Below are 23,125 nucleotides of genomic sequence, written 5' to 3'. Positions count from 1 at the left end.
CTTTAAATTTTTTAAATGGAATGATTTCTGCAACTTAGTGTTGATCGTTTCAGCATTTATGGAAATATGGTAGCAACAAAATTGGAAAGTTGAAGGATCAGCTTTTGCAAATAAGATTTCTGAGAAGGAAACAGCAGAGACGTGTGGACTCAGTTAAGGCCTGTTGGCTTCCAGGTTGAGCCTTGGTTTATCTTGGAGGCATCCGCACAGCTCCCCAGTAGGCAGTGCTGTGGAGAACCTGCTTGTTTATCTTCTGTCTTCAGAAATCCTGTTCAACCTGTTGGACGTGTGTGTGCCGACAGCAAGCTGATTTTAACGGTTTGTGAAGTTGTTTGTTCTGTGTCCGACCCCTGCTTTTTTCCTGCCCCCTCCCCCCAGTATTTTTCTGGTGACGCAGAGCTCTGGACTCATGACATTGTCCGGGTGGTGTCCTTTCTGCCAGCCGGCGGCTCCTTGAAGGGCTGGCTGCACCGTGGGGGGATGTCGGGTTCTATAAACAAAACTTTTACATGCTGGTCACAAGATTAGCATAGACTATGGGCCCTCATGGTGAGGGAAATGGCGTCTCACAGCTGTGATGTGAGGCTTTTTTAATCTCCTGGACACTGAGATGAGACCCAGGGACACTGGGGAAATTTTTGTAAGGCTTTTTAAGGAATGGAGTAAAAAAATAAATAAGTAAAGACAGAAGCATAAGTAAAAGTCTGTAACTCAGGGCTCTGTTTCAGAGAAGCTCTTGAAATGCTGTTTTCATGGTAGAAGAGTGTGTATTCCTCCCCCTCCCCGTTTAAATCTGGGTGAGTGTATGGACATAGCTGAAGCCTCTAGCTGGCAAGTGTGGAGCTTCCTTTTCCCTTCTCTGGCTGACTGTGGGAAATCTCCCCTGAAGTTGCTGCCTCACTCAGAAGAAGCTGGTAGCAAGTAGCAGAGATCAGAGACAGGAGTTGGAGAGCTGGGTGCAAGTCCTGGTTTGTGACTTTGGGCTACATGACCTTATATGTAGCTGTCATCCATTGTCGTCATCTTATGGTGTGCCTGAAACATTGCTACGTGCTCAGCATAACGTCTCCATTCATTATTAGAACAATGGGGAAAACCAAGCCGTAGAGGCAAACAAGCAAGGCCAGTTCAGGTCGGCCAACTCCAAGGCCTGAACGCTTGTTTTGTTTTGTTTTTAGAGATAATAGTCGCATAATGTAAAATTCACTGTTTCCACCATTTTATAAAGTGTACAATTCACTGGTGTTTATATATTCTCAAGGTTGGGCAACCACCACCACTGTCCAAGTCCAAAACATGTCCATCACCCCCAAACAAAGCCCCTTACATCCAAACTCCCTCCTTTCCCATTCCCCTGGTAACCACGAGTCTACTTCCTTTCTCTGTGGCTCTGCCTATCGTAGGTGTTTCGTTACTGGAATCACCGTATGTTAAGGCCTGAACTATTACTGAGCGTGTTGCCTCTTGGGGAAGTGGCTTGACCCATTTGTGTGCAGGGTATTTTTATTCCCATGTTGGGTATCTCTATAGGTTTGTTGTGTGGCTTAAATGATAACCTTTGTCAAATGGATTCTGTGAGCAAGCGTGAGGCATTTTATTAGCACAGTTTTTATCTTGAACCTATGTGTGAATTACAGGCCACTCTGAGAGTAAATCTTTGCTGGTTTCTTAACCATTTAAAGGGAAATGTTTTGACTTACTTCACAAGGACATTGTGAAGAAACCAATGATATTTTTAGCCTATATATAATCACCAAGTTACTATAGGAAAAACTGGATGATTGAATATGATTAAAAGGGAGTACCTCTTAGGTGGTTTTGTAAGCCGGAAAATCACCACCAGGGCAATGAAAAAAACAGGATGTAAACAAAATCTTCATAAAGCATGATAACTTTCCAACTCGGTGAGTTCTGGCAAGTTGGTGACTGTGGAGAGAGAACGAACTAGTAAAGCCTTGCTCCGTGGCAGGAAGTTGGTCTTTAGATGAGGTCCTCAGCTCTAGATACCATGGCAGGGACACTGGTAAAAAAAACCATCTGAGTTTAGCTGACAGCATTTGAAAGTGAAATTTAAGTATGATGTTATAGAGGTATAAAACCTCTGGAATTCTTAGTTTAATGGTTGCCTAATACTGCCCAGTTTCTTCAAGTTCATTCTCAATCCCAGACATCCCAGACTTCGGATCCGGCAGGGACGTTGAAATTAGCTAGACTGACCATTCCATGTTACAGAGGAGGAGACTGAGGACAGATGGAAGTTAAGTGACCTGCTTGAAGTCGTCACATGGTAACTTATTAGCAGAGTAGTCTAGCCCAGAATCCACATCTTCTAACAAAAGGGAGTTGAATACATCCACTATTCTGGCTTTGGAATCAACTCTTCCTCGAAAATATTTAGGGTTTTGGTAATGAGTGGACTCTCCTTCTTTACTCTTCCCTTTGCCACATCTATTCCCATCTTCCTCACACACTACTCCATTGCCACAAACAAACAGAGCTTATCAGTGAGATAGCTGCATGACCAGTTCAGTTCTGAACTACAGATATGTTGGGAAAAAATGGTGTTGGCATTTGGGAAATACAGTGAGAGAATTTTTGGAAACTCTGATGTAGCTCTTAGAGTAGGGATTTTAAAATGATGTTTTTCAATGGCTCAACCCCACTTGCACCAAAAAATGGTAAGTAGGCGGTCAAAAAACAGGAAGGAGAAACCCATTATTTTACATTATTGCAGGGATCTCAGCTTTTTGAAACTCTCATATGTCTCTTGGGGTGGTGGCGGTTTCTGACCCATTTAGAGCAAGTAATACCTATTACGCTTTCTTTAAGGATGTGAATTGAGTTCAGAGGGGTCACGGGTTTGCATAGGTCATAGTGTGAGCTGACTGCACAGCCTGCAGCGGCACCCAAGCTGCCTGACACCCCATCCCAGGCACTGGAGTCATGTCAAGAAGCATAAGGGGACTTGGAGAGTGGGGACCTGAGCTGTGAATGAATGTCTGCGGGAGGGCCCTGAGGTCGGAGCAGCCTCTCCTCAGTCTGGACTTCAGTCCTCACAGTGGGACCCACAGACCGGCGTCACTGGCACCACCTGGGAGCTTGTTAGAACTACAGAGCCCCGGCCTTTGTTCTTCCTGAGTCAGAATGAGCATTTAAGAGATCCCCAGGTGAATCCTGTGCTCATTAAAATGTAAGAAGTCCTGGCTCAGAGGCCTCATGCCAGTGAAATTCCTAGGTAACTAGGGAAAGAGCAGTTTATGACTAAAATAGATGCTATTTCTTTTCCTCCATAGTTTACTGTTGCTCAAGTAAGGGGTAAGCTGAAACCGTAATACAGGGGACCTGGTTCTCCACACATTCAGAGTGAGAAAGGGACTCATCATTTGTGACCCCGGTCCTCACTGTGGGCAAGAAAGTGATGTCCGCAGCCATGCTGTGGAAAGGTGGTGACCTCCCAGCAGATGACCTGGCGTCGGGGACCCTTCGGGCACCCATCAGCTGAGCTCCTGCAGCCTCACTCGCTGGAGGGTGGGAGTAGCTGGTGACATGGAACCAACGAGCCAGCATTCCATTCTCTGGCCTCCTGGCCTCCACGCCTCAGCTGTTTTCCCTCACTCAGCAAAAAAGCGAGACAGAAAAGAAACAAAAACTGGCTGTGGAAAGAGGCCCTGTTAATTAGTAAAGCCTGATGTCTTATGTGTTGGGTCTGCATTAGGACAAGCCAGGAGGGCCTCGTCCTGTGCAGTTACTTTTCATCCGTCAGGAGTGAGCATGTTCGAGCTGTGTGCTCTGTGCTCAGGGGAAGTGCATCAGTACCTTTGGGTGAGGAAAAACACCTAGACGTGGCCATTTGTGGCGCTGTTGGGGAGTTTTGTGCTTGTCATGGATAAAAGTTTACCCTGGCCCCAGGCGACAGTGTGAACATTTCTAAGTGTGGACGTTAACGAATGAAAATGTGCCAGCTTGTAAGCAAGTCATTATTTGCAGTGAATGGTGGTACCAGGCAAAGACTGGGGTTTTGCTTTTTCTTTTGTGATAACAATTATGTATTCCTCCTCCAACCCCCCTTTTATATCAGTAATTGGAGCATATGGTTAAAAGTCAACTATTTCAGAAGTAGTGGAAATTTAGCAATTCAGCACGTTGAAACATGCTGTTTGTCTGTTTTGGAAGAATTTTCTTAGTTGCCATCAGTTTGCCAGACCATCCTTGATTGGGAAATGAGGCTGAATTTTTAATGAATTAGCCAACCAAGAAACGTGACTTGCCCTTAAAATAAGGGGTCATGTAATTTGGACAGTACGGTTGCCCTAGAAAGACTGTTAAAGATCTTGTTTCTCTCTTTTGAGAAACCTAGGCTTGATATTGAGCTGGTAAAAATGGGCAACTTATAGTCTAAAGCCAGGTTTGAGGATTTAGAACCGTAGTAGGTAAGTCGGGCAAAGTCCTGACCTTGTGAGAAATACGCCTGGGTTTCCTTGGCTTGGTCATTAATAGCAATATCAGCCACGAGAGTCATGGCCTCGTTTAACTAGGTATTTACAGTGGGGTGGGTAGGTAACTTCTTCCCTCTTTTACAAATGAGCAAACCAAGGCTCTATGAGGCCAGGTCCAGTGAAAGGGCCCAGAAAGAGGCACAGCCTGGATCTGAGTCTAATCTGGTAGATTAACTGCAGCCTCCTCTGCTCCTTCCTCTACACTCCTGGATGCACATTTTTAGAATTAAAACTGAGAATTCCATTCTTGAGGTGATTTATGTCTTTTGTCCAGGCTGAGATAATGTGTACATGTGCTGGGTGTGTGGGGAGGAGAGTGCTTGCCAAAGCTACAGGGTAGAAATGGCCCATCTTCCTGGAACACCAAGGACAGTGTCTGGATATAAAAAGAGACATGGGGTGGAATGAAAGTTATAAGTGTCGACTGCAAAGCGTACATGCGTTTTTGATGGAGAAACCCAAGCCTTGGAAGCAGTTCTTTGAGGTCACTTGCGTGTCTCTAACCACCCCGCATTGGACTTCTCTGCCTTTAAGGTTGCTTGGGTGGAAAATTTGGAGAAGCACTCATGTAAGTGCAAGTCCCGGGCCATCTGGGCCTTTTCCACCCTCCCAGCTATATGTGGTGAAAAGGAATGTCTTAACTATGTAAACCAGCGTGGGAGAGTTGGTGCTCTGCTCTGTTTGTACAGCTGCTCCCCGGCTCCCGCTCTGCTATCTTTCATGGCCCAGAGGTATCCGTGAATATGCTGGGGAAGGGTTTCTGGAGCCCGGAGGAGGTGAGAACTAGGTAGGGGAGATGGTTGTCTTCCAAGTGCCTGTGCCCCTTGGTAGTCAGTCTTTTCAACAAAAATGTATATTTATTTAAACATTTTTAATACTTCTTGAATTTCATAGTTCACCATTTAAATCCTCACAAGAGGGTTTGCAATGGAATACCTCTCTCTGCTTCTTTCCATAGCCCCAATTCCCTTCTTCACAGCCAGCCAGTGTTACCAGTTTCCTGTGTAACCAAGTAAATACAGGTGAAGAAATGATCTCAGGGCAATTTTAAGGGATGGTCCAATCTTGAAAAACAAGAGAATGTAGCACATCTGCCACTTTTGCCTTTGTGGTGATGACCTAGGGTAGTGTTTCCGACCTTTTGGAGTAGAATTTGGAATTGATCTTTGTTAACTATTTCTGACTGATTGTATGAATGAATAATAGGTAAGATATTAAAAGACACATCCATGTGATCTTTTTTACAAATAGATATTACATAGGGGGTATGATCTGGCTAAATGAATCGTTAGAAACTGTGTGCGCTTTGGTTTTTATTTATGATGGAACATCCTCCCTAGTCTTGCTGTGACGTACAGCACTTAAGATCAAAACATCACAGAAATGAAGTACCAGCAATTAATTAAGTGAGGGCAGCGGTGTTTGTCCCCAGTGACCTGTCAGAGTAGATCTTTACCAGCTCTGGTCCTCCTAGAGTTCTCCTGCTTTTACCACAGTCATGAGATACAAACTTAAGCATTTGGAAAAAGTGGTGCATAGTTCAAAGTTCAGAGCTGGAAGAGTTTTGGAGTCCCGCTAGACCAGTTTTCTTTGCTGGCAAGTCATGGAGAAGAACTTGCCTTGAACAAAGGGATGTGATTTTTATTCTTTTAGGTTCCAGCACTGCTGCAAGTGAGTTAGGTACGGTTTCAGGAAGAGCAAGGTTATCCTATGGGCTTTACCTGACATAGTAGACTGGGGACGTGGGATGTGGTGGTGACGGGAACAGGGGAGCCGCTCTGGAAAGGTTTGCCAATGGAGGCTTAAGTTAAATTTATTTGTAAACATAATGTGGTTTACCACACTATGAAGACATAGAGCAAAACGTATTATCGTTTTACAAATAGTCAAAACAGGACTAAGTGTCTCGACACATACAAGCTCCCATAGAGGCACACTCAGCCTGTGAAATTGAGAGCTGGGATTGGAGCAGACCCTGCCACTGGCAGCTGAGTGATAACCTGCCTGATCCATCCTCCTAAGACAGATGGACTCAGAATGTGCCCTGCAACTTCCAAACAGAGAAAATACCAAGTTCTAAACATCAAAACACAGCACAGCATCCTTTATCTAGCATGTCAGGGTGCCAGGTAGGCCCAAATCCAGCTTAAACGAGATCTGGTTTTCAGTATCCTTGCTCTTCCTGAGATTTCTGGGTGAATGAAAGATCACTGACTGCACGTGGAAGTGTTCTTCGCTTTACCGGAAGATTTAGGCAAATGTCTTTAGTCTCTTGTTCTCACCAGTACCTCGGTGGACCTCAGCTCCTCCATCCCCTCCGTCCGACTCAGCCTCTGGGTTTCCTTTGTTCCTCTTTTAAAAATCAGCTGTATTGAGATACTTAACATACAATTCAACTATTTAAAGTGCAAAACCAGTGGTTTTTAGTATGTTCACAGAGTTCTTCAACCATCGCTACAGTTAATTTTAGAACATTTTCATCACCTCAAAAAGAAACCCTGTACTTTTTTTTTTTTTTACAAATTATGTATATAATTATATATATATATATCAATGTTTATTTATAAAACAGGATCATACTCTTCATACTATTTAACTTTTTATGTATCACATCATGACTTTTTAAAAATTTTTGTTGAAATAGTTGATTTACAATGTTGTGTTAGTTTCAGGTATACAGCACAGTGATTCAGTTATATTCTTTTCCAGATTCTTTTCCATTATAGGTTGTTAAGAGAGATCGGGTATAGTTCCCTGTACTTTACAGTAGGTCCTTGTTGTTTATCTGTTTTGTATATAGTAGTGTGTATATTTTAATGCCAAACCCTGAACCCTTTAGCTGTCATCTCCCAACTTCTCATTCCCCTCAGCCCTACGCAACCACGAATCTATTTTCCATCTCTATATATTTGCCTATTGTAGACATTTTATATAAATGTCAATATGTGGCCTTTTATGAATGACTTCTTTCACTTAGCATAATGTTTTCAAGCTTCATCCATGTTGTAGCATGTATCAGTACTTCATTCCTTTTTAGGGCCAAATAATAGTCCATTGTATGGACAGACCACGTTTTGTTTACCCGTTCACCAGTTGATGAGCATTTGGGTTGTTTCCACTTTTTGGCTACCTTGAATAATACTGCTGTGGAGTTTTTGCACAAGTTTTTGTGTGGCCATATGTTTTCATTTCTCTTAGGTACATACTTAGGAGTGGAATTCCTGGGTCTTATGATAACTCTGTTTAAACTTCTGAGGAACTTTCAAAATGTTTTCCAAAGTGGCTGCACCATTTTGCATTCTCACCAGCGGTGTGTGAGGGTTCTGATTTCTCTACATCCTCCCCAACACTATTATCTGTCTTTTTGATTATAGCCGTCCTAGTGGGTGTGAAGTGGCTTGTTATGGTTTTGATTTGCATTTCCCTAATAACTAATGATGTTGAGCATCTTCTCATGTGCTTGTTGGACTTTTGTGTATCTTCTTTGAAAGATGTCTATTCAGATCCTTTGCCCATTAAAAAAAACTGGGTTATCTTTTTATTATTGAGTTGAAGAATTCTTTATATATTCTAGATATGGGTCCTTTATGAGATATATGATTTGTAAATATTTTCTCTCATTCTTTGGGTTGTCTTTTCACCTTGTTGGCACAGAAGTTTTCGATTTTGATGAAGTCTAATTTATCTATTTTTTCTTTTGTCACTTATGCTTTTGGTATTGTATCTAAGAAGCCTTGCATAACTCAAGCTCACGATATTTGCTCCAGTGTTTTCTTTTAGAAGAGATTTATAGTTGTAGATCTTACATTTAGGTCTATGATCCATTTTGAGTTAATTTTTGCGTGTGGTACAAAGAAAGGATCTAATTTCATTCTTTTGCATTTGGATATCCAGTAGTCCCAGAACCATTTTGTTGAAGACTGTTCCTTTCCCCCTTGAATTATCTTGGCTCCCTTGTTGAGAATTAATTGACTGTAAATATTGGGTTTATTTTTAGACGCCCAGTTCTATGCCATTGAACTACGTGTGTATCCTTATTTGAGTACCACTTGATAACTGTAGCTTTGTAGTCTCTTATCTCTTAATGGGAAAGTTAGGGCAGGAACGGACAATCTGGACTTTTCTCTTGCTTTCCCTGGTCTGACCAGTTGCTGGATTCTTTAGATCCCTCCTCAGGTTTTCAACCACACTTTATTTCTCCTCAGTCATCTTGCTGGTTTCGGTAGAAGATGATACGTCCAGACAGTAATAGAGAAATCCCAGCTGTTGGGTACCATAGTGTTCTCCTAGCAATGCCCGCCAACCTTGTTCTGACTCAGTAGCTTGACTCTGATGAGCTTTCCCAGATGCATAGAATTAAATGGAACATTCGGGTTGTGAAAAGATGCTCTGGTTTCTGAAACTCTCAGATTGGTTAAGTTCAGGATAACACAGCTTCCTGTACTATTACAAGATTTAAAGATCTTTCTGAAAGGCTATGCAAGCAAGTGATTTCGGCAGATAGCTCTCCCAAGTGGGCTGTGTCGTAGCCTTCGAAGCCAGATCTTGCCTTCCCTGGGCCTTGCTTTCCTTGAAGGCATCTGCAGCACTGTTTTGTGAGCGCTGGGTTTACTGGTTTTCACATCTTTGTAGTAGTGGAGAAATAGAAGATGAGAGGTCTGCTGGGAGAGGTGGAATTCTGGACAAGGCCACTTACCATCACTTTTAATATGCTGAGCCAAAAAATAAAACGCCTACGTGACGTCTGGAATTAACAATAATCATCCTGTAATTGTTCCCATTCCTTTCTCTTATGGATTGTGTGCAGCACATGCTCATTTTCAGATGGTAGTACCTAGAGCTTGCACCGTGAACTGTACCATAATTCAAGCAAATTTTAATTTCCATTTTGTGTTAGACATTAAAAAAAAAACCCTGTAAGCAGAAATTGCCCTTCATCAAGAGTTTCTACTAAGAGGCCCTGCACGTGGTGAGGGGTCAGGAAAGCGAACTCATCAGTGGTTATAAGAGCAGGTTCTGGATTCGATCTGCCCGAATGCATTTTCTCCTACCTGAACTTGGACGAGTTCTTCAGTCTACCCAAGCGCCAGTTTCTTTGTCTTTAAAATGGTGATAAGGATAGTATCCACCTCCTAGAGTTGTTAAAAGGTTGAAATTTCATGTCAAGGACTTGACACAGGCAAGGGTCGGCAAAACTTTTCTGTAAAGAGCCAGATAGCAAATGTTTTAGGCTTTGGCCACAAGTCCTGACACAGCTTTTGTAGCACGAAAGTGGCTGTGAACAGTGTGCCCCTGAATGGGCGTGGCGGTGTTCCAGTAACACTTTATTTTTAGTAACAGGCTGTCCTGTGCCGATCCCTGGCTTAGCACGGTGCCCGGCACGTAGTGGGTTTTAGTAAATGCCAGCCATCCACGAAGTTGGGAGCTGCGCCTTGACCCTGTTTCCCATGCTCACCTGTTCTGTGTCTTTAACAGAACATCGAGGTCCTGGCCAGTCGGAGCAGCACCGCAGAGCAAACCCAGGTCGGGCCTGAGATGCGCGCTAAGGCTCTGCAGGAAGAGAACGAGAAGCTGCGGGAAAGCACCCACGAGCTGGAGCGCACTGTCGCTCGGCTTCAGAGGCAGGTTGCTGACCTGCAAGGTGACGAGGCCAAAGCGAAGGAAATGCTCAAGAAGTACCAGGTGAGGCTCGCTGGACCCCGAGCCCAGGCTTGGCAGTGTCGGATCCTTCTTTCCTATGTGACGAAAAACAAAGCGACTGGAGAAGCAGAAAGGGATTTATTATCATAATGGAGTAGGAAAGGTCAGGGCAAGCGTGATCATCTCCTCTCTGTAACCCATCGCTTCTGTTCCTCTCTGCATGGCAGTAATGGGAGATGGGCTTCTAGAGCGGCCTAGAACGGGGCTGACAGAGTCAGGGTGGGAGGCACAGGTGCAGGCACGGGAGTCCCCGTTTGCCCAGACATCAGACGTGCTCAACCTTTTGACACTGAGCAGAGGCCTCCGAACACCCAAAAAGGCCATCTGAACACTACCGTCGGGCCCGCTCTCACTCGTGACTGTTTATTCTTTTTTTAACAGTTGGTTGACGGTTTCTGAAGTCATGCAAGTCTTAACAAACCAATTACCTGGTTTGCCAGATCTCTAGAAGTGGGAGGCTGTTAGCAAGAGACACGTACTGACGGCTGTGAGAGATGGCAGCTGACAATAAAAAGGGACAGGAGAAATGTAAAGGGGAGGTGTATTCTCACAGAGCTTCCCCAGATGGTCATCCATCAGTATCACCTGAAAAGCTTTTTTAAAACTGTGTGCTTGAGTCCATTCAACACCTGTTGTTTCTGAAGCTCCATTGCTAAGGGTGGATATTTGTATTTTCCCAAAAATCATCTCAGATGATTGATGGGGATGTTCACCTCTGGTTAAGTATGGAGCTGCAGACAGGCACACACATCTGTACGGCTGTTGTGTCCTGTCGTGGGCCCGTGACAGGTGCACTGTGACTGCAGCCTCTGCTGGCTGTGTCTGTGGATGTCCCCTGCATGCCTTTCATGCCACCAAGTCAGCTTCCTAGGCATAGCACACATCTGAGTGTACACTGACCCCGTGTTTCATTGTAGGGAGAAACTCGGCAATTAGAGGAGGCCCTTGTGCATGCAAGAAAAGAAGAAAAAGAAGCAGCGTCAGTCAGAAGGGCCCTGGAGAGTGAGCTGGAAGACGCTCAGGTAAACTCTGAGGGCTGTTGTCTTTAATCCCCCACAGAGGAAGTTCGAGAAGGAAACTCAGAGGGACGTGTACAGATCGCCATTGGTCCTGTCCTTCCAGGCAGCTCCTTTCATAATAATAACCGTCCTGGACTTCAGACTATCTATCTAGACCAGTGGTTCTTAACTGGGGGACATTTGGCCATGTCTAGAGATGGTTGTCACAACTGGGGAGATGCTACTGGCGTCTAGTGGGTGGAGGCCAGGGATGCTGCTAAACATCCTACAATGCACAGGAGAGTCCCCATAGCAGTGAGTTACCCAAATGTCAGTAGTGCCAAGGTTGAGAAATCGTGCTGTAGACATTAAAGAGCCTGACAACTTTCCAAAGATAAAATATGAATTGTGTGAGGAAGGCCGCCAGAATTGGTCCCCAAGGCAGTGTAGAGTCAGCTCTGTGGCAGAAGCCAATTTCCTTTCTCCTCTGGGCCAATAGACTCCTCAGAGTGCAGTCCTCCAAGATGGCTATTAAAAAGAGCAGGAGAAAGTCATTTCCTTGAAACTAGATAGCTATCTCTATTCAAAGTAGGCAGGTTCCTGGAAAATTAGGTTTTCCCATTTGAAGGTTAGAAAGCCTGAAGTACATTCTTTAAAAAAAAAAAGTCTGCACTGAGGTTCTAAATAGACTTTGCACAGTGACCTCAGCGTGATCCAGGTGTGTCCCTCCTTCTACCTGCTCTGGGGTTTTAAAGAACCAGCAGCATCAAGCATCCCTCAGGCGAGCTTACGAGGAGGTAAAAGCCAGTGCTTCTGAGCAGTTGTCTTAGAGGAGGCTGTTAAAGTTTTCCCTTAGGACTTGCTTGTCTGTAAGGATAGGTCGGGGAGGGGCAGCCCAGCAGCCAAAGTGCAGGGTTTAAATCTCCGAGCTAGTTGGGCACAGAAAGAGAGGAAAAACATTTGTACTCTTCAGGGGCAAAAGTGTGCGCCTTTGTGTCACGTCCACACCAGGCACTGGGTGCAGCTGTTACAGGCTCTGTCTTTATCATCTTTTGGTCAAACCAGAAAGTTTCACACAGAAGGAAGTGGTTCAGCGCTGTGAATCTGCAACTCAAAGCTAATTCAGCGGAGACAACAGATGATGGCCTCAAGGTCTAAAGATCTTAATGTAATCGCCACCCACCCCCCATCTCTGGCTCACCATCCTTGCCTTGGAAATTATCCCTGACCTGTTACTTTTTGTTCAGGCCTGTTTTCCCAGTGGTGCTGAGATGGGGAGGGTGCTTCGTGCAGTGCCTGGCTGTGCTAGCCACTGGCAACATAATCCAGCAAGAATTTTAAGAGGCTCCAACAGTCTCACCATCATTATCTCAATTATCTGGTCTCAAAAGCAGTGCTATGAGGGACTTCCCTGGCGGTCCAGTGGTTAAGACTTCGCCTTCCAGTGCAGTGGGTGTGGGTTTGATCCCCATTCAGGGAGCTAAGATCCCACATGACTTGCAGTCAAAAAACCAAAACATAGAACAGAAGCAATGTTGTAACAAATTCAATAAAGACTTTAAAAATGGTCCACATCAAAAAAAAAATCTTCAAACAAAAACCAAAAAAAGTCGTGCTATGAAAAGTGCACCATCACTCAAAAATACTTTGCTTTTTCTCAGTTTGGGAACCAGATAGTCATTCCTTTAGTTCGATAACTTTTTCTGCATGCTTCTCCCAAAGCTGGCAACCGAAGGGAGCTTAACCCTTAGAGTAAGAGGAGAGAGTAGCCGGGTTTTTTTCCCCGTCACATAAGCATTTTACATCTCAAAATCTTTGTGCCTTTAGCAATCTGTTGCATCTTCGTGGATGATAAATATATTTCTTTACATAGTGGCTGAAGACCATGTGAACTTAGGTCTGATTTATTATGACTCAGTCAGACAGTGGCAGAGGTTCTTAAAGGGGATGCCGTTCTTGGTTTGCTTCAGCCCTACCACTTGGTTGAGGGTTGTGCCGCTGTGTAGATCTACCTGAACTGCATTCATGGCAAAGACATCTCTGATTCCCTTGAGAAATGGCTTCTGCAGATGGGGAAGCCATAGTTCTTTCCTTCAGGGAGGGATAATGATATATTCCTCTGTATGCCTGCACCTCCCACCCTGTGTATTGAGACCAGAAAAGAAGAAAGCCCCCATGCTTGTGTGGCATGGGCTCTGAGGAGACTGACTTCCTTCTGATCAAACCTCTCATTCCTTTAAGCGCTTTGGCTCACCTGCCACTTGGTTATCGTTAATACCGGGACCTTGCTCAACCGTATAGTGAAAGGCTTTGCATCCACTGAGATAATGGTCCCCAAGCTCAAGGGCACTCACTATACGTCCACCAACCTTGTGTTTTGGATTCTCCGACCTGATAAATTTTCCTCAAATTTTTGTCCCAGTGTTAGTCAATGGCCTTGTCTGGCTGGTCTTGGAAATACAGTCACTGTAGCTATAGAGCATTTCACACCTAACTCCTAAATGCAAAGTTGCCAAGTTGGCTGCTTTTCGTGTGAATTTGGGACATACTTTCTCAGCATGGACATATTGCCACACATTTCTTGAATCACTGAAGAGGCAGAGCATTGTTTAAACAGCATTTCTAAACTTTAGAGTATGTTAGAATTATCTGAGTAACTTTCAGATGCAAATGTGTGGGCTCCACTCTAAGAAAAATTGTGATTCCATCAGAACAGGCTAGATTTTGCATTTTAAGTAAGCAGTCCACCACCCTTGCCCGGTGTTTCTGATATAAGAAATCTTTAGATCACTTTTGGGGATAGGTGTGAATTCTCAACCACTGAGTTTTTATCATATGCCTAATAGTGAATCTGGACTGTGAGGCATACTGAGATAGGAAATCTGTTTCTTGCCTTTACAGATCTTACTACCCTGCAATAGAGGCAAGCATGCAAGAAATGTTTTAAAAATAATTTAGCGAAATTACTATTCTAGGCAAATGTGTATGTTGGGACAGGGGGTGTTGGCCAGGCCCCAGGCTCAGAGTGGAGGAGTCTGGGGTGTCTCCAGTGACACAGGAGAGCAGAGCCAGTGTGGAGGGGTGGTAGGGGAGCCCTCCCCGAGCCAAGGGTGAAACAGAAGTGCACTCACCACGTGGAGGTTGAATGGAGCCGAGGCTGGCTTGTCTGCTGGGCTGGGGCCCCTGGGATTGGGATCCAGAAGAAAGAAAAAGAGAGGCTGGGGGATCTGCAGGGGCAGGGGTTGAGCTGGATCCTGGCGGTTCTATGGGAAGGTGTTGATGTCCTTCTGTATTTCTTTTGTTCAAGAATTGACATTTTGAGGTACATGTTCCTGAGAGCTTTCTCCCACCTGAAGGAACCAACCATACCTTGCTTACCTTACCCTGTGGGCAGCTTTTTGCCCCCAACACCACTAAATCAACCACAGACACAAGTCCCGGGGGTTGACCCTCCCTCTGGTGTGTGTCCGGCTGGACCATAGTGAGACTCACTCCTGCTAATTGCCCCCCACTGAACTCCCGATTACCTTTCTTTTACCACCTTCTTTCCCCAGCTGCTTTTGTTGACATTGGTTCCCTGCAGCAATCAACTTCAGCAGCCCGGCTCTGCCGGCTGTTTCTTTGAGCGCAGCCCTCCACAGGTGGCGTTTTGGCCCCGGGCCATGTGGCTGGCCAGCAGAGCTGTTCCAAAGCTTTGCAAATCAGGAGTGCCTGAAGTGCTTTGTGAGTGTTTTCAAAACGCCTGAGTTACTGCACGTGACAGCAGCTTGTAAACTGTTAAGCACTGTACAAATATAACCATTGTCCTTATACAGCCTCTGCAGGGACACAAGACTGAGTAGGTCCTAAGCAGTACTTGTACTAACCCACATTCAGCCCTCAGTGCCTGATACCATTTTTCTTATGATCTAGCTCCTGTTTGGGTCATGCTCCCCCATTCTGAGCTGTGCCCCTTCATGATATCCTTATGCCAAAGGCCTTAACACTCAGCCGTTTCAAGAAGCCACTATAATCTTCCAAAGATATTTTAGGATTTTCTTTTTAGAGTTGCATGATTTTTACGTAAAGGACATCAGTCTGTATAAATGTTGTGAGATGAGAGCCTCAGAGGAACCCAGGGGAAACATCACACCCAAGATGGTACATTTTTTAAGAAGTACTAGTATTTGGTGCTGATTCACTAAATAACCACTCATTTGTACTTTTCCTGACTAGTGTTTCTTCCGTTTAATACCTTCTGTCCATCAGGTTCATCAGCTTGTGGATTGCCAAATTCCTTTCCTTCTATGTGTGAGTCCAACCCATGGATTCTGTTGATTATAACTCGCCCTACCCAAGTGGACTCTTGGCCCATGGGATAATGTTCTTTTTACTTACAGATTCATTTTTAGCTATTTTAATTGTGAGAATCATCTGCATAGCAGAGAAAATGCTCGAACATTAGGTGCAGTGCTGTCTGTCCCAGGATGTCAATTGCCACATGGGTTTAAGTTTGTCTGATGTATAACTTTACCTCAGTTTTCAAGCATGAGTTCTGTCAGGTTTTTGGACACTATCCTGAATCACCACCTGCAACAGCCTTGGCCGTTTGCTGTATTTCTGTAATGCATCCTTCGTCTGTCCTTCATTCCTGCGTATGTCTCTGGTTAAATCAACTTTGCGTCTTGGTCCCTGGATTGCAGAGCCGACAATGTCCTTGTGTCTCTGTGATGGCTTTATTTTGATCCTTTTTGTTATCACTGATGTAGCAGGTCTGATTGCTTTGTGGTGTGGCTGTGCAACTCCCTCTGCCGCCTGTTTCTGTGGCTGACCTGGTAGGTAGGTGATAGCACTGTCCTTTCCCTGCCATCTGCAGAGAAATCTGAGTCAGGCCACCCAGGAGCAGAGGCAGTTGTCTGAGAAGCTAAAAGACGAGACCAAGCAGAAGGAGCAGTTAAGGAGACTGAAGGGTGAAATGGAGAACGAGCGATGGCACCTTGACAAGACCATCGAGAAACTGCAGAAGGAGGTGAGGGGTAGGAAGAGGGGAGGGAGAGGAGGAGGGAGAGGGCGTGTGACCCAGCCCCCCCCGTAAGGGCCTGACAGAGCTGAGGAGACCTGCAGTGTGTCTCAGCACACATGTGTCAGGGATTTGCAGCTCCCGGGAAGCAGCTCTTCGGACTTGTTGATAATCCCAGTCACAGGGGAACTGGTTTAGAAAATGCCCTCTGGGTCCTGGGCCCAGCTCCTCTCAACAGCTGCCCGAAGAAGCCTGGCACGTCACTGCAGACTTCACAGATGTAACCTGAATCAGAACCTCTGTCTTTGTGCGTCATCTGTGTACTTGCACCTCTCTTTCTTGTGCAGGAGTATGAAAGGCAGTTTTGAAGCCCAGTAGTTGCTGCTCCTCTGCCCTAAAACACCCAGAAGGGAAAAGGCACAGAGCTGATGGAGCCACCCTGAGTAGCTGCCATTTTTTTGACACCTACTGTGTGCCAGTCATTTACCAGCTATTTTTCTTTTTTCTTTTTTTACATTTTATTGGAGTATAATTGCTTTACAGTGGTGTGTTAGTTTCTGCTTTATAACAAAGTGAATCAGTTATACATATACATATGTTCCCATATCTCTTCCCTCTTGCGTCTCCCTCACTCCCACCCTCCCTATCCCACCCCTCCAGGTGGTCACAAAGCACTGAGCTGATCTCCCTGTGCTATGCGGCTGCTTGCCACTAGCTATCTACCTTACGTTTGGTAGTGTATATATGTCCATGCCTCTCTCTCGCTTTGTCACAGCTTACCCTTCCCCCTCCCCATATCCTCAAGTCCATTCTCTAGTAGATCTGCGTCTTTATTCCTGTCTTACCCCTAGGTTCTTCATGACATTTTTTTCCTTAAATTCCATATATATGCGTTAGCATACGGTATTTGTCTTTCTCTTTCCGACTTACTTCACTCTGTATGACAGACTCTAGGTCCATCCGCCTCACTACAAATAACTCAATTTCGTTTCTTTTTATGGCTGAGTAATATTCCATTGTATATATGTGCCACATCTTCTTTATCCATTCATCTGTTGATGGACACTTAGGTTGCTTCCATCTGCTGGCTATTGTAAATAGAGCTGCAATGAACATTTTGGTACATGACTCTTTTTGAATTATGGTTTTCTCAGGGTATATGCCCAGCAGTGGGATTGCTACCAGCTATTTTGTATCTAACTAGAATTCCGTCTCTATGTATTGTTTTAATCTTGACAACAGCCCTGCAAGGTAAAGATTATGGTTTCAGTATTTTTAACGAGTACACTGCAGAGGCCCAGAGAGAGTAGGTAATGCCCCAGCCATGTAGCTGGTAAGTGGCAGAGCGAGGATGTGACCCAGGACCATGGATCTAGCTCCAGAGGATGTGCTTGTTCACACCTCCATGCTACTTCCAAGTTAGAGGAGACTAATCCTGGGCAGATCACGACCAGGTACTTTGCAGTCTTTGGGGTGGGGTGCTACAGAAGAAAGCAGAGGAGACGTGTTGAGCTGGGATGCAAACCTAGCTCCCTGGCCCCAGATGGAGCATTACAGGGTGGGCTCTCACCCATGTCACTTCTTCCAGATGGCTGACATTGTTGAGGTGTCCCGCACATCAACGCTGGAGCTCCAGAACCAGCTGGATGAATACAAGGAGAAAAATCGCAGGGAACTTGCAGAAATGCAAAGGCAGTTGAAGGAGAAAACTCTAGAGGCAGAGAAGTCCCGTCTGACTGCCATGAAAATGCAGGATGAGGTAATGCCTGGCCAGAGCAGTTCCTGGTTTACCCGTGTTCAGAATATCCCTCAAGACTGCTTTGAAACTCTTCTAGGAGAAGCTTGGGGTAGATCCTTAAGACAGCGTTTGTGCTTGATTCTCGGGATGGTTACTTTGGGGCAGATGGCATTCTAAGACACAGAGGACCCAGGGCCTCTGAGGTTAAGTGGACACAGCTTTAGTTTGACCATTTTTGTGATTAATCCAAGATCTGCCTAAAAAGCTTAGCTGCCATTGGTGGAGCACCAGTAGTGTGCCCAGCTGTGTCTGAATGATTTATATGTATCATTGTTTTAATTTAATCTTAGAACAGGGATTATAATAACTAATTTTTCTTTTTTTGCCATTCGTTTAAAATTATATATATATAGACTTTCATTGCCGTGGGAGTGGTGGGTAAGAGTTTCAGAACAACAGAAAAACAGAAATCTTCAGGAATTTATGAATACTGAAATTATTAAAACATATTCTTGGTTTTATATGTAAGAATAATAGGGCGAAGCAACCCAAATGTTAGCTTCCTTCAGTCTGGACTTCTGAAGAACTGTGTGTAATAAAGGGAATGTTTTTGATTATTTTAATGGAAAGCTGAAGGCTCTAAAATGCAAGTACAGTGTAAGCTGATTTCTGCTCTGTCTCTTGCCAGCTGCATGACATTGAGCAAGTTACCCCAATTTTCTGAGCATCTGTTTCTCCCTCTTTAAAAGTATACAAAGTAATAATGACTTAGTAATTAAATGAGGTAACATGTGAGACTATATGGCAGAGGGTCTATATATCCTGGACACTGATATTAGTTTTTTGTTTTTTAATTCTAGAGCTTGCTTTTTTTTTTCATAAGCAGTGCCAAGAGCACTAAGATTCCACAGGAAAACAAATTTTTCTTCAAAAAACAAACTTTTATTATCTTTGATGATCAAAGGAAGGCCGCCCATGAGTCAGCGCTGAAACTGTGTGAAAGAACAATGGATATTTATTACAGGCTTCTAGAATACTTCTGAAAGGACCCTGGTAACAGATCCCCTCTGGTTTAGGGTCTTAGGATACAGGACTCCTAGTAAGAACTGAAATTAGCATATCGACAGCACAGTTCTCTGGCCCTGAAGAAGAATCATTTCTACAGCAATTGGGTGGGAGGATTCTGATACTTGCCGGAATGCAAACACCTGGTGTCCTGTTTTGATTTCAGAAAATCAGTGTCACGGTGACCCCTGTAAAGTGCTTTCCCTTGGTTTTTGTGTAATTATTACTCTGCTAGAATCTTCGGGTAGGAGGGAACCTTAGAGACCCTCTAGTTAGATAAGGAAACTGAGATCCAGAGAGATTAGTTAAGGCCAGATAGAGACCAGTGTTGTTTGTAAAAGGGCAGTAACTCCAAAAAGGATTCCTTATGATGAAAACAGAGCCGGCACTTCCTAGATTTTCTCAGCGGTCTAGCCCTGTGAGGCACTATTTCCATTTGCATGGCAGAAACAGACACCTCATTAGTCGAGAAGGAAACTGCGGTCAGACACCACCCTAAGTCAGGATGGTGAAGTCATGGAGTCGTTTAAAACAAAAATGAATTAATAAGCCAAGGTCACTTGGGATCCTTGAGAAACTCAAGCTCAACTCTGTTCACCACCCTCCACCACATTTTGGTTGAGCTGAGTTAAAGCTCTCAGTAAATAAAAAAGCTGCAAGGGTCCATCCACGCTAAGCGCTGTAGTACTGCCTCCTTTGCTTTGAGAGAAATAGGCATTTTACCCGTTCTGCCTTTGGCATAGGGCTAGAAAAGTTCTGATGAAGGTCATGGTTAGAGAATTAAGACTTAGAGTTCACTGTTCAGTTTATTTTCTAAATCCCACTTAGCAAAGAGCAGCTTCAACTACTTAAAGGTAGCACTAGTAGGTTCAGAAGCTATTTACTTACTCATGATTCCAGACACTGTACTGTTCTCTTGTACATATCCTTATTGAATACTCTTGGTATGATGGAGCCCTTGCTAGATGTTAGGAGGGATCTGCTGGGCGTCGGAAGGTAGGAATGCGCTGGGCATTGGGGAAGGAAGGGTGAGCTGTACCATTACCTGTCAGTCTTTCTGACCCATGTTCTTTTGGGGGTATTATCTCATTTGAGTCTCACGACAGCTTTGTAAGGTAGGTTTTATATTTATCCCAATATTACAAGTCAGGAAACTGAAGCACAGAGAATTTTTTTAAAGACTTTTCTTTTTGGAGAGATTTTTTTTCATGCTCTGGAGTACCTCTGTATCCAAAGAATGTCTCGTCATCCTTTTTCCATGGGATGATTTTCACTTCGTGCTTTCACTCAGTCACCACCAAAACCAGACTAGGGCCTTTATCTGGAGATGTCTTCTTTAAGACTGCTGTTTTCATAGAAATTTCAGGTGTTCCTATCAGCCTCCAGGAGAGGAACACAGTTCCTAGTCTTCCTTCTGGGCTTCCTAAAGTAGCCTAACCTATTGGGTCCCCAAAAAGAGTATCTTTGAGACTTTCCCAACTTTTCCGTGAAGATCACCCCCAAAGGCTGGTACTCTTTCATGAAGTTTGCCACTTGCTATCGTATACTCCCTGAAGGAAATTAACCCTTGGTGTATTCAATTCCTATGACTGGGCTTTCGCCTGCTACCCTATACCACCTCCAGGAGGGAAGGAAGTTGAGAACCAAACAGCCTCAGGCTTCACCGAATCAGTCCACAGAGATGTTTAAGGAGTACCTTCTGTGTGCTGAGTTGCCTAGTTCCCTTGGGGAGATTGCAGAGGAGTGGAAAACACAGACAACCCCTTGCGAATCAAAGCTGTCGGTTGCACTTTCTTCAAAGCTATTAGTTCAGTGCCACCTTGTGGAGGAACAAAACACTGTAAATTATGACAACTGATAACATTCTGCTAGAGAGTAGTGGTTTTCACTTAATTTACATGTTTATATTAATAGATTTTGTGCCTGCAGGTTGCTGTGGGGTCATGATTTTAGCTTTTATCTTCACCCAGCTTTAAACCTCTGTTGAGAGGAGCCTGATACGGGTGGGTGATAGATTACACTCTGGGAGGCTCTTACTTAGTTCAAGGGCTTTCGGGTATCTTCAGCCATGACCTACAACAATATTTGCTTGTACTACTCTGATACTTTTTTCTGTTATATTTAACGCTGGCCAATATCTACTGAATTGAATTTATAACCCAATGGGTTGCTCTCTGTAGCTGGAAAAGCGGCTTCTTTTTACAGAAGAGGAAACTGAGGCCCAGAAGAAGGTGGCACTTGCTCACGGGCTTCTGAACCCCAGTGGAGTGTGGGGGCCGCCCAATTCTCTTCGGGGTCAGCCTGCACATTGACGAGATCTCTGTGCTCCTGACTTGCCGGGATAAGCACCCTAGCCCCTCTTCATTCCAGACGCGTCTGTTGGAGGAAGAGTTACGGGACTACCAGAGAGCTCAGGAGGAAGCGCTCACGAAAAGGCAGCTTCTGGAGCAGACGCTTAAGGACCTGGAGTATCAGCTGGAAGCCAAGAGTCACCTCAAGGATGACCGAAGCCGACTCATCAAGCAGTTGGAGGTTTGTGGGCGGCGCGGGTGTGGGACTCGAGGGAAGCAGACTTTCCGCTCACGCCTCAGCCTTTGGGCAGTCTTTGGCTTTTTTTCTCTTGAACAGCAAGACCGTAAAAGTCATTTCTTGATTTGAGGAAGAAGCTAGTAGTTTGTAGACTCATAAGACATCAGAGCTGGAAGGAATGATGGAAATAATCAGACAGTGCTCAAGGCCAGGGAGAGAGAGCTGGAATTTAAAATCAGTGGAATTCCTGATTCAACTTCGCAAATCAATAGAAATAACTTTTAAAACCTCCAGGGGACTTAGTAGCAGTTTATATCCAGGGAGTGATGTTTCAACCATTAAAGATTTTATTAGATGGGCCCTTTTAGAGGCTTAGAATTACCTGGTTAGGGTGTCATGCGCCCCCCCCCCCCCCCCCCCCCCCCCCCGCTAGATTGCCTTGTGTTTTGCTGATGTCCTGGTTCTAATCTCATTAGGGGAGGTCATTTTAAGTCAAGCTAAGGTCAACCCAGGTAACTAGGAAGTGATTATTCTAGGACCCAAACAATCTGGTTAAACACAAGCTAAAGCCTCGTCAGGCAGTGACGTGAGAACCTTTGGCGTAATGACCCTTGGCCTGACCCCCTGAAGTCTCCTGCTGGGTTCTGTACAGTACAGATTATAGGCAAGAAGAGAGCCCTGCGAAGAGGTGCTTTTAGGCAAACGTTAGGTTGCCAGATCATCTCCTTCTAGAGTATTCTGACTAAAAAGAACATTTCCTTTTACTAACTCAAGGTGTAGAAGCCATGGTATAGCTAAGCTTCATTTGCCCCTCTGCAGTATTTGAGCTATTTCTCCATTAATTATAAAATGAACAGCTCTCAAGACCCCACCCCTGTGCGGCACACCCGAGGGTGCTTCCTCCCTAAGAGGCGGCTGGCAGGACTGTCTTGTTGGGACTAATATCTTGCTTGTTCCTTTACTAACACTTAACAGATGAATTCTCAGACTCAGGAGCTCTCTCAATAAAGGCGATTGTCTGTAAACTCAGGTGACTGTCGTATGTAAATGCGGTACTTGTGGATCTTTGGTGATTCTGAGTGACACTGGCCTTGGAGGGGTCAGGAACCACTGAACAAACAAGGAGGTTTGGTGCAGGACCCAGCTGTTCTGAGTTGGTTTTTGGGACTTTGGACTCCTGGGAGAGAGCTTTCTGGGTTCTCTGTAGATTTTGCTCACAACAGGGAAAGCATTCACAGACATTTAGTCATTCACGAGTTCTGTTTTATTTTTGGTGCATACGGAGGCTTGTCAGCCAACTTTGACAATCGCAGAGGCAATATTTATGTACAGATGCTGCAGGCTCACATAGAAACTCGTAATGCTGATTGCTTTTAGTGTGCCTGGCTCATGGCTCTGACTTAATCCAGACATATGACACGTTGGCTGGTGGCAGGAGAAACACATGTACAAACCCCACAGGCCCCCAGTTCGAGGTGGGGTGGTTTGTGTTCGAAGCCTCTTTTTTTTTTTTTTTTTTTTTGGTACACAAAGCTACTTTGAAGTACTTTTAATACTCAGTGATGTTAAATTAGGAAGGCTGAGGAAGATAGAAATTACT

General features: G+C 44.6%; 1 protein-coding gene across 1 annotated transcript in view; it reads left to right on the top strand.

Annotated features, from left to right (window-relative positions):
• The window catches only part of CGNL1 (cingulin like 1), a 154,179-nt gene that overhangs the window by 111,959 nt on the left and 19,095 nt on the right, over nt 1–23,125 (top strand). The window contains exons 9-13 of the mRNA XM_089907163.1: nt 9,972–10,178; nt 11,114–11,218; nt 16,050–16,202; nt 17,782–17,952; nt 21,367–21,528. Of these exons, the coding sequence (XP_089763289.1) occupies nt 9,972–10,178; nt 11,114–11,218; nt 16,050–16,202; nt 17,782–17,952; nt 21,367–21,528 (798 nt within the window). The remainder of the gene's footprint in view (nt 1–9,971; nt 10,179–11,113; nt 11,219–16,049; nt 16,203–17,781; nt 17,953–21,366; nt 21,529–23,125) is intronic.

This window comes from Delphinapterus leucas, chromosome 2 (assembly GCF_059928025.1).
Source record: "Delphinapterus leucas isolate spDelLeu-1000000601 "Yukka" chromosome 2, BTC_Dleu_Yukka2, whole genome shotgun sequence".
NCBI classification, from domain to species: Eukaryota; Metazoa; Chordata; class Mammalia; order Artiodactyla; family Monodontidae; genus Delphinapterus; species Delphinapterus leucas.
The sequence above is the reverse complement of the archived record's forward strand: the minus strand, read 5'-3'. Positions and strand labels throughout refer to the sequence as shown.